The following is a 12,372-nucleotide window of genomic DNA, read 5'->3' as shown; positions in this document are numbered from 1 at the left end:
CCACAATTATGCAACCATCTTTTTCTCTTAACTACCAAGTGAAATACTGGAGAAAGGTTTTAATCCTTTCTGCCAAAGGTTCTATAAATAAATTAAACAGGGGGGATGGATGTTACAGTCAATCCCACTGAGAGTACAAAGATGGCAAGTCTGTAGAATTGTCACTGAAGCCAAAAGCTCTTGCTGTAAGACATTAACCACCACTGAAACCAAATGTATGTTGTGAGTCACACTTAAAATATGGCTTCACACAACTGAATGCTCTTTCAGCACCCACAGGCATGAATAAAGCATTAATCTTATTGATCTCCATGTTTTCAGTGATAACTGGAAACACTCTTTCATTAAATATATTCGGATTGGTACAAATTATTAGTGATGGCTGCTGTAATATCCCTTCCTGCCCAGCAGCAACCATCTTAGAAGAAACCTGCTAGTCAACATTAATGAAGAACTTCTGTGATTGGTCTGTCTGATGAGCAGACTGTAGGATAGTTTTCCTTTTAATATACCAAAATAATTGGCTTCTCTCTAAAAGTTTGTCCTAAGTATATGAGTCATTAGTTATATGTAAAAATATCTATACTGGCTCAGACACAGAGATCTGATAAAAGATTATTGAAAACCTGTCATGCCCAGGAACTTTCCCTGACTGAATTTTAATTGCTTGCAAGGCCTTTATCATGTTAATTGGACTGGCTAGAAAATTAACCATCTGCTCCTTGATTCTCAGTATACCGATTTGGCTAAGATTTTCTATGGCTGGCGTACTGAGACAATGATAGTGTCCCAGTATTAACAAAACTGCTTGTTCAGAATCACATTCAATTCTTAATTTCAGAAGGAAAAGTCCCTTTTTAGGGTTTACATTGACCTAATATTATCCAAGTGTTCTTAATTATTAATAATTTAGTTGGTTTTCGATATGACCGCTGCTAAAATCTTTTCTTCACATTTAATACCTTGTTTTCTACACTGACTTTCTGCAAAAAGGAATATTTTTAATATGATGCATCCAAAATGATATCCCCACAAGATTGCCACAAAAGTAAGGGATTAATTTGTGGATTTGTTTCACCCCATCCCACCCCTCAAAAGAAAACTAGCCTCTCCTTTCATCTTTTCAATGTTTGCTGCTGTTAATTCTGGAGTAAGGAGTTTGTGAAATCTCCATTCTTTTGTTCTTTTTCCTGTTTATATGATAGAGGATACCCAAATAAACTAGTGCCTTGCAACATGTGAAAGGTTTTTATCTAATAAATCTTTAAATATTAATAAATATTAAGTCAATGGCAGTATTAGTGATAAAGTAGAAAATAAAATACTTAACCCTGATAGGCCACCAAGTTCTGCTCTGATTTACACCATTTCCTACTTCACTGGAACTGCCCAGGATAAATCAGTACAAAATACATCCCATCATGTTTATAAACTCATAATCCCAAGCACTCAAAAATCATGGGATTGGCTTAAAAATAATGAGATTTTTAAAATAAATATTTTGGATTTTATTTTGTTGTTTTTTTCCTGCTTGATTTTTGGACCTTTAGGGTTATCAGGCTTTTCTCTGCAACTGTGATGGCTAGAAACTTATAACATGACTCCACAAGCAGGATCTTAAAGAAAAACACCAAATATTGTGAGTTGTTTAAACTTATGATTGACACTTTTGGTTATTGAAGAAATCTAGAAGAAAATGTGAAGTAATTATGCTGTTTGTGAAGGGCTCAATCTTGCAGAGCACTTCAGTATATTTGTAGCTGTAAGTATGTTAGTACTGCTGTTGAAGTCAATGGAACTACTTGTGCTTAAAGTTAAGAATGTACTTGTGTTTGCAAGATTGGGGCCAGAATGCTGAGCACTTTGCAGGATCAAGCCCTATACTGTGTATAGTACATATAACGGGCATAGTTTATAGACCATTAGAGTACATTGTATGCCAGTGTTATGAAAAGAGAGGAAGCAAAGACATAGAAGGGAATGAAGATCACCGTTTATGTTCCTAAGAATATTGTTTTTAAAGAACTAAGACTTAGAAATGTTGTCTGTTCGTCTATGATACACTGACCTTCCCAGGACTGCTCTGATTGTGGCATATATCCCAGATACACTGAAAATTGTAAGAGGTGCTAAGTCAAAAGCCACATGACGTAACCAAAGGGAATGTGTTACTTAAGTATCCGAGGGGTAGCCATGTTAGTCTAGATCTGTAAAAAGCGACAAAGAGTCCTGTGGCACCTTATGACATAGAATATCAGGGTTGGAAGGGACCTCAGGAAGTCATCTAGTCCAACCACCTGCTCAAAGCAGGACCAGTTCCCAACTAAATCATCCCAGATAGGGCTTTGTCAAGCCTGACCTTAACAACCTTTAAGGAAAGAGATTCCACCACCTCCCTAGGTAACCCAGTTCAGTGCTTCACCACTCCCTGAGTGAAAAAGTTTTTCCTAATATCCAACCTAAACCTTCCCCACTGCAACTTGAGACCATTACTCCTTGTTCTGTCATCAGGTACCACTGAGAACAGTCTAGATCCATCCTCTTTGGAACCCCCTTTCAGGTAGTTGAAAGCAGCTATCAAATCCTCCCTCACTCTTCTCTTCTGCAGACTAAACAATCCCAGTTCCCTCAGCCTCTCCTCATAAGTCATGTGCTCCAGCCTCCTAATCATTTTTGTTGCCCTCTGCTGGACTCTTTCCAATTTTTCCACACCCTTCTTGTAGTGTGGGGCCCAAAACTGGACACAGTACTCCAGATGAGGCCTCACCATTGTCGAATAGAGGGGAATGATCACATCCCTCGATCTGCTGGCAATGCCCCTACTTATATAGCCCAAAATGCCGTTAGCCTTCTTGGCAACAAGGGCACACTGTTGACTCATATCCAGCTTCTTGTCCACTGTAACCCCTAGGTCCTTTTTTGCAGAACTGCTTCCTAGCCATTCGGTCCCTAGTCTGTAACAGTGAATGGGATTCTTCCGTCCTAAGTGCAAGATTCTGTACTTGTCCTTGTTGAACCTCATCAGGTTTCTTTTGGCCCAGTCCTCTACTTTGTCTAGGTCCCTCTGTATCCTATCCCTACCATCCAGCGTATCTACCACTCCTACAAGTTTAGTGTCATCTGCAAACTTGCTGAGAGTGCAGTCCATGCCATCCTCCAGATCATTAATGAAGATATTGAACAAAACCGGCCCCAGGACCGACCCTTGGAGCACTCCACTTGCAACCAGCTGCCAACTAGACATGGAGTTGTTGATCACGACCCGTTGAGCCCGACGATCTAGCCAGCTTTCTATCCACCTTATAGTCCAATCATCCAGCCCATACTTCTCTAACTTGCTGGCAAGAATACTTTGGGAGACCATATCAAAAGCTTTGCTAAAGTCAAGGAATAACACATCCACTGCTTTCCCCTCATCCACAGACCCAGTTATCTCCTCATAGAAGGCAGTTAGGTTAGTCAGGCATGACTTGCCCTTGGTGAATCCATACTGACTGTTCTGATCACTTTCCTCTCGTCTAAGTGCTTCAGAATTGATTTCTTGAGGACCTGCTCCATGATTTTTCCAGGGACTGATTTTATTCCAGTGCTGAACCACTCTGACAGTTAGGAAGTTTTTCCTTATGTCCAACTTACACCTCCCTTGCTGAAATTTAAGCCCATTGCTTCTTGTCCTATACTCAGAGGTTAAGAAAAACAGTTTTTGTTCTTCCTCCTTGTGACAACCTTTTATATAGTTGAAATGCCCTAGTATGCTTTCACACATTTGAAAGGCTTGGTAATTTGCAATTAGACTAGTCATAAATTCCCTGATTTTGGGGATCCCTTGGTTTAATTCATGGCTGCTGGGCTAGGGGGCACCTGGTCCGCCACAGATCTGGTAAGTCTGCCATTAGCTCCTTTCCAGTTAGATTTAAATGGAGTTGCATCTGCTGAGCTAGCACTGAATTTGGTCCTGGATTTAGGAGAGTTTTTAAATTACATTTGGAGAAGACTAAGTCTGTAGAAATTCTGCCAGGCTATTTGATTCATTATCTACAGAACATTGTCATTTTGCTACTATTGCTTATATTTTGTTTTAAAGTTTAATGTAACTAGAATAATGTAAAAACCAAAATATGCGTTTATAAACCAGGAGATTGCACTATATTAAAGCCAGATTTGCTTGTCCTAAAATGGATTGAGTTGCAACCCTGTCCACATGTCCCTATCGGAAAATTTCATCAATTTTTTTGGTTTTGGCTGGTTGCTTATTATATGGCCCAGACTCAGTCCGCTAATAATAGAACATCTGTGGAATCAGTTCTTTAATCAACACGGTCCTTTGGTTTCCATTATTAAGTAGATTGTGCTTGGCAAAATACTGAATATGCAAATACTGTGTCTCCCACTCAGGCTATTTTCAAGACCTTAAAAGTAGTTATGGAAGTGAGGAGAATAATAGCTTGCTTTCAACCCTGGGGTAAACTGACAGAAAATCATTCAGATCTGACAACTGTCTACAGTCACATGTGAAAAAAGTTTCTTCTCTTACATAATTCTTTACTATATTCTACTGTCCAAATGAAATATCACTGGAACTGCTCCATCAAGAGAGAAGAGGGCAATCCATGTTATGTTTTTTGTTATATTGGTCTGTGTTAGTTGGAATTATGTCTGATTATTTTGTAAAAAAGTATCTTCTGTAATAGCTTGAAAACCATAGAAAATTCAGTGTTTGCACAAGCGATAAAACATTTTTTTTCTAGTCTGTATAAACTGAAAGGATGTGTTTCTTTTGCTAATAAATGGGATATTTAAACTTGCAACCATAACATTACAATTGTACTGAGGTCTTTATTGTTACAAAACTGCTGCTTTACTGTTAGTGCTATGACTTTTGTGACCTTGTCTATCCTTGTCCTAGGTAATACGCACAATGTAAAATGGTATTCTAAAGCCACACATAGTCCAATCTGCATAGAGCACATTGAGTAATTTGTGGGTTTGTTCTTTCACGAAAAACGTTTATAGCTTTTGTCTTTAAAAATAGTTCTGGAGCATAGCAAGATAGAAAAAGCTTTGGCCTAGATATTGCACAGGATGGCAGATGAACAGGGTGGATTTCATTTTGGGCATTTTGCCCAGGACACTTTTTATAGAACATAGTTACTCTAAGGGTTCTTAGGCTGTAGTCACATCAGTTTTATGCATTATTCTTCAACAGGGAAATTCGCTCACAAGCTAGGTACTTTCATGCATCTTCATTTTAAAGTTTAAAATTGTATCTGTGGTACTAGGACTACTGACATTTTCTTGTGATTCTTTGTTAGTAGAATGCACTAATTCTACAATAATGACTTCATCCCAGCTGAACATTTTGAATCCGTTTTACACTAAATTATCATAGCGTATTTTATTAGTGTGGAATTCCTTGCTCTCTACCTGTGGATTTAAAAGCACTTTACAAATGTCAATGATTTTTGCCTCATAACATCACTGTGAAGGGTATCAATAAGAGCTAGCCTCATTTTATAAATGGGAAAACTTAGAGATAAGAGAAAGTTTAGGAACTACATTAAAAAAAATAGTAATTCAAAGAGCCTCAGTTCTTCTGCGTTTAACTTAAGAGACACCATGGGCCTGATTTTTCAGGGGTATATCCAGTTGAACACAGAAGAATTGAGAGACAGATTAAGTAAAGGTGATGATCTGTAAGGCTCTGGATTATTATGCTTTACTTTTTAATAAGCAAAAATTTAACTCTTGTTCACTAATTCTAGCTGTGTGCCTTTTATGCTAGTTCTGCATGTGACAGTCCTTCAGCTGGGTACACAGAGGTTGACATTAAAAGAGATCAGTATTTTAACTACTTACAACCAGTAATTAAATTAAGAATCTTTTCCCTATGGCCTGTCTCAATTTTCTTTTAGCATTTTTTTGCCCTTTTCATCATAATTGAGAACTCTGTAAGTTTAAGCTAAGAAGGGACCCCCAGTCTGACCTCCTGTATGTCACAAGCCACCACCAGCACTGCACATGATCCCAACAACCAAAATCAGATCAAAGTATTACAGCCCTCAGGAGACTTGACAATTATGTGCCACAGGCAGAGAACAGGAGGCAGCAACCGAAGTGCACCAGTGCTCGAGGCCCCTGCAATGGCAGGGAAATAATTAAATGAGACATACCCAGACAAGTGACCTGCACCCCACACTGCTGAGGAAGATGAAAAAAACCCAAGGTCACTACCAGACTGCCCTGGGGGAAACTCCTTCCCAACGCCACATATGGTGATAAGTTAGACCTTGAGCATGTGAGCAAGAACCAGCCAGCCAAGCACCTGAGAGAGAGAGTGCTTGGTGCCATAGGCACTGACTCCGTGGGTGCTCCAGGGCTGGAGCACCCATGGGGAGAAATTAGCGGGTGCCCTGCACCCACCAGTAGCCAAGCTCCCCCATCTCACCACCTTCTCCACCCACCCTGAGCATGCTGCATCCCCACTCCTCCACCTCCCTCTCAGTGCTTCCAGCCTGCCCGCTGCCTAAGAGCTGTTTGGCGACACTTAGGGACTTTCCAGGAGGGTGGGGGAGGAGCGGAGACATGGTGCACTCGGGAAGAGGCAGGGCAAGGGTGGGGACTTTGGGAAAGGGGCTGGAATGGGAGCAGGAAGGGGGCAGGGCTGGGGTGTGAAAAGACAGAGTGGGACTTTGGGGAAGGGGTGGAATGATGGTGGTGCAGGGGCGGGGCCTTTCATTTTAGGAGAGGAAGGGCAATCTTGTGGCTGAAGTCCATGAATACATAGTGGGAGACCTGAGTTCTAGTCCCAACTCTGCCACAAATGTCTTGTCACTTTGAGCAAGTCATCTCTCTGTGTCTCAGTTTATGCATTATTCTTCAACAGGGAAATTCGCTCACAAGCTAGGTACTTTCATGCATCTTCATTTTACTTTTTAATTTTACATTTAAAGTGGGAATAATAATGATTATCTATTTCACAAGGATGTAGTTCAGTTTTGTAAAGCTCTTTGATGTTGTTGGATGGAAGGCATTCTCATGTATGTGCAAAGTACTATTATATTAACTTCATTATTATCCAAGGGTCTACAAAAATTTTCAAGCATCAGTTAGCCATTCTAGCCCCCCAGTGGGGCAGGTAAGTAGAAATGAATGATTTCCATGTTCCAGATGGCTAAACAGAGTTATAGAGAAATGGAACTGACTTTCCTGATGTCTCATGGTGAGTGATTGGCAGAGCAGAAAATAGAACCTGGGAGTCCTGATTTCCAGTTCTCTGCTAAATGCTATCTAAACGGGATATTTTATTGTATACAGTTACAAAGTGTGATAAGGCGATTTTTTTCATTCAAATTAAATTACAAATATCCCTGTTATGTCTCATTTCAGTTTAAACGATATGTTAATAAACTTCGAAGCAAGAACACATTTTATAAAAAGAAGCGTCAAGAAATAGCAGAAATTACAGCCGAGTATGGTATTCTGCAGAGAACAGAAGAACTCCTAAAACAACGTCATGAGGCTATTCAGCAACAGTTGGTAAGGCAGATTTCTCCCACTCCCATACATGCTAGCCACTACCACAGCGATAACCATCAATACAATGATATGGACATAATTGGTTTGGAATTTTTTAATGTGTTTTAATCTTTAAAGCTCTCTTACTATTATTAGCTAAACACTGATAAAGCGTGCTTGGTATAGAAATTGTTTTAATCTGCCAGTTATACTCAGCTATCATATTTCATGACTAGAAATAGTTTCTTATGGACAATAGTACAAGCTATATTTTTTTTTTCTTGACTATGACGGGCCTAATCCTGCACTCAAGTGAAATCATTGGCAAAAATGTTATTGACTTTAACAGAAGTGGGACTAGGTCCTTAATTAGCTGAAAGTAAGCTTTAGTATATTTTGAGGGCTTTAAAATTACTTTATCAACAATAAGGTACAGATACAAGCTGTCAGAGATACTGGAATAGTATTTAAAAACAGCAACAACAACCAAGCATTAAGAAGCAAATGTACTTCACAGTGGTTCCTGAAGTAAGTTAGAGAATATGTATTACTCAGAAATTGAAAACTAGCCAAACTCAGCTTCTACCACTAAACAAGAAGAAAAGCATTTCCCACACCAATCAAGGGCAACTGAATATGCACGAGTCCAGAATACAAGTCTCCAGGGAATAGACGTCCATTCTAATTGCACTAGAATTTTATGGCAGGATAGATAATGTACATTAGTTATCCTGCAGTAAAAAACACACCTTTTTTGGCAATGAAGGCAAAGCCTACATCTAACTCCATACAGCTATTAAACCCCATAAAATGCTCCACACCAAAGTGGCTGTAGATATTATAAGATTAATGTTTTTAAAACCACTAGAGTTGAATGGAGTTTTTGTAAGACTGATCCACTTGCAGTTGGTATATGTGTGTCACTTTTAGAGAATTAATGCCCTGCATACTAGTCTACCATGACTGCTTGAGTCGTCGCTCAACATTCTGTGTTAACTTAAATTTATTTGCATATTTAATGATCAACTACTGTAACCACTGTGAACTGAAAAGGTAAAGTTTTGTAAAACTGTGAACAGAATAAAAAATAGTTAAGAGAATAATTTCTCTACTGTATTACATCCCAAATAGTTTGAAGAAATGTATGGGAAAAGTAGCTTTAATATTGAGGCATTACCTTAAGCTATTTTCTTCTATAAAAAAATACGATTGGAGAATACAGTTACAAAACAGTTCAGAAATACTGTATTCTGTTCTCGTTTATACAGTAGTTTTTTTAATAGAATTAGCTATATTTACTAGATTACATCCTCCAAAATAGGCATCCCTCTTTTTATATATTTAATTGCTGCATCGAAGATCTGATCCAAAACCCACTGAAGTCAATGCAAAATGTTCTTTTGACCTCAGTTCGCTTTGAATTAGCCCCATATAGAGGTCTTGCAGAAAGTAGTTGTTGACCTACCATTTAAACAGAATGGCAGATACTTTAGTTAGTTCTTATGGCAGTCATAGAGTTTCATCACTCTTAAAATAAACTGATTCCAGCACTTAGCTTCACTTTCAGCGTTCTTGCAATGTTTCACTTACATTAGAGAACTCACTCCATGGTCTGCCAGCACCTGTCCTCACATTTTGTATTTGTTTCCTATGTCCACAGCAAGCTATTGAGGACAAGAAGGGTATCTCTGGATACAGTTACACGCAGGAGGAGCTGGAGAGAGTATCTGCAGCAAAGAGTGAGATGGATGAAATGAAGGGCCGAACATTAGATAACATGTCTGAAATGGTGATTTTTCCTAATTTAACTATTGTATTTCTGCAAGCTGGATGTTTAATTTTAGAAAAAATAAAATCAGGATTAATATTTCTGGCACAGGTTTTAAAATAAAATGCAGTGTATGTTTGTAGAAATACATTTTGCAATATACTTTTGAGCAATGTACAGCTACAAAGGTGTCCTGGAAGAGAGTTAGTAAAATTGGGCGTGTGCCCCTTTTTGATGTACAAAGACTGTCTTTTTCAAAAGTATGTGTGCGTATGTGGGCAATGTTTTCTGATCGTTTTTCCTTTAGAAATACCAGTGGTATCAATTCTGGGCTTACTTGGTTTGACATTTTTGTGATTTCAGGCATTGTCTATTGTTAGTATTGGCACCTTAATTGAAAACATGGAATGGGATTGAAACTTAACAAAGACTCCCTTTTCCAAAATGTGATTTAGTCATTGGAATCATATAGTTGTTAACAAACTCAAAACATTGTGAGTTTTAAACAGCCTGATTAATCCCTTCCCCCTCTCTATTGCTCAACTTTCAGCTGTCATGAATTTTGTGATGTCATCATTTAACTCATCATAGAGTCTTGCAGACAAGACAGGACTTGAATTTCTAATGAAAAAATCACACAGAAAAAATATTTATCTGAAAGCCTCTCAAGCCTTCTTTATTTAGACGTAGTAAAGAAACAACAAAAAAGGGCATAGGTTGTTCTTTTACACATTGCAGGTCCCTTTTTAAACTGACTGACAAAAATGAAAAAGCATTCTTCTCAGCCAGGAAGCTGGATATGATTTGACCAGTTGGGCAGCATCATTTCAAAATATTTCTATTTTTCAAAGTGTTTTACAATAATTTTTAAAGCAATCATAAATGTACTTGCAAAAACCTAATTGTTATTGAACCAGTAATAGGAAGCCCTGGAGCAGGAGCGATTTCCTGCTCTGGAATGTCCCGTCAGAGGAACATTGAGTACTCTGATTGATTTACATATATTTTTATCAGAGGAAGCCCCAGCCTGTCAGCACATTTGCAGAAAATATAATGTTAGAATCCAGGAGAGAGACTACCTGCTGGGTGTCTAACTAGTTTAAAATTAGAAGAAGGACTAGGGATTGGATTGGAATTAGATTGATGGAAAGCAAGAGGATCACACAAGTTTCTTGGGAAGCAAGAGATTGCCATAAATTAAATGAGGTTTGAACTTCATAAATGTTTGAGGTCCTCCTATCTTTACTGCACAGAGTGGTCCCTCTTTATAACACTTCATTGTAAAGCTATTTCTGTTAAAAGGTTTTTGTACTCTAGATCACAATTTGTATTGGTCCTGACATAACTTCCATTGAAGTGAGTTCATCCATTAAGTTCAGTGGGCATTGGATTGGATCCTGTGTTCATGGAAATGCTCCCTCTTTATTACATGCTGTACAAAATACCTGGTTTTCAGAAACAGTCTTGGGGCAGGTCTGTACTAGAAGCGCTACATGGGTGTAGCTGTGCTGCTGTAGTGCGTCTGGTGAAGGAGCTCTCTTGTCAACGGAAGAGCACTCTCCTGTCAGCATAATTACTCCACCTCCAGGAGAGGTGGAAGCTAAGTCAGCCAGAGAGTGTCTCACACCGGTGTGGAGAGCACTTAAGTCGCTGTAATTTGCGTCGCTCACAGGGGATGTCTTTTTCACACCCCTGAGCGATGTAAGTTAAATCGACTTACACGATAGTGCAGACCTGCCCTTAGAGAGAGAGGACTAAATTTGGTGTAAATATGTGTAATTTTGTATTTATCCTGATGAAGAACATTATAAAATATCAATAGAAGCTTTGATACTCTTATTTAATATATATTTATTTGTAGCTATTCTCTTTGTGCCCACCTTATAGATCAGTATATGCAAGTAATGTTAGAAGCTAACTAGAACTTTTTCTATTTTTTTGGTTCTTGTCAGGGTTTGACAGGCCATACACCTGAACTAAAAAGGTTCAGAAACCTTTATTCAGAATAACTTCCAGCCTAAGCAAGGTATTAGGTTGCATAATCAGCAGGATAGAATTCATCTATATACAGAATAAACAGGAAATTCAAACCATGAGAGCAGAGCTGAAGTAGATTGTGATGATACCCCTATTATAAAATGTACTGTTTCCTAGTTATCATTTGCCTATCATTTGTTTTATATAATATATGATTGAGTTCCTTTCTTCACATCTCATACCTGTTTTCTCCCCATATCTTTTCCTTCCTTTTCTTTGACCTCCCATTCTTAATATTCTCACTGGTTTACTAATTGCATATTCAGGTAATGCCTTTTCTTTATATATCAGGTAAAAAAACTGAATTCTATGGTGGCAGATAAGAAGTCAAGCTTAGCTCCAATTATCAAAGAATTGAGACAGTTGCGGCAGAACTGCCAGGTTAGTAAAAATGTTTAGGAATATATTGTGTAATAGACATTAGTGAACTGTCTGTGCAGTGGGACAAATTTTCAGAAATCACCTATGTTTTGCCCATGAAATCAGGGGCAAATCTGCGACCTGCTTTACTCCAGATTTATACCAATATAACTGTGTTTGGTTTCAGTAGAGTTACAGCAGCATAAAACTGGTATCACAAGTGGCGAATCAGATCTGTAGATAAGCCTGTCTGTAAACTGCCATTCAGAAGTCTGTGTCCAAAACTGATTGCATGTGCAGATTTAGAGGCTGAGTTGAGCCCCTAGGAAAATTTAAGGCAATATGCATGTTACTTAAGCTTTATTCTTAGTTGTTGGAATCCAAAGAGCTAGATCCTCTGGTGGTACAAGTCTATACTGTCTTGTGGACACAGGTGCTTGAACTAGGGGTGCGGAGGGTGCTGCAGCACCCCCTGACTTGAAATGGTTTCCATCATATTCAGGGTTTACAGTTTGGTTCAATGGCTCTCAGCACCCCCACTATACACGTTGTTCCAGTACCCCTGCTTGTGGATTTAAACAATTTAATTATAAACCTTGGGGATTTCCCCCCAGAAAATAGAATGATTTTAATGACAAATAACACTGTCGTGTAGTTACATGAAAGCCTCCTTACAGCTGTATTGAAGGCAA

General features: G+C 38.6%; 1 protein-coding gene across 3 annotated transcripts in view; it reads left to right on the top strand.

The window, feature by feature from the left end:
- Positions 1-12,372, top strand: part of IFT81 (intraflagellar transport 81) — a 61,017-nt gene that overhangs the window by 35,780 nt on the left and 12,865 nt on the right. For all 3 annotated transcript variants that reach the window (XM_050923920.1, XM_050923919.1, XM_050923921.1), the window contains exons 12-14: positions 7,387-7,536; positions 9,176-9,304; positions 11,612-11,701. In XM_050923920.1, the coding sequence (XP_050779877.1) occupies positions 7,387-7,536; positions 9,176-9,304; positions 11,612-11,701 (369 nt within the window). The remainder of the gene's footprint in view (positions 1-7,386; positions 7,537-9,175; positions 9,305-11,611; positions 11,702-12,372) is intronic.

This window comes from Gopherus flavomarginatus, chromosome 15 (genome assembly GCF_025201925.1).
Source record: "Gopherus flavomarginatus isolate rGopFla2 chromosome 15, rGopFla2.mat.asm, whole genome shotgun sequence".
Lineage (NCBI taxonomy): Eukaryota > Metazoa > Chordata > Testudines > Testudinidae > Gopherus > Gopherus flavomarginatus.
Note: the sequence above shows the minus strand (reverse complement) of the source record. Positions and strands in the feature narration are given on the sequence as shown.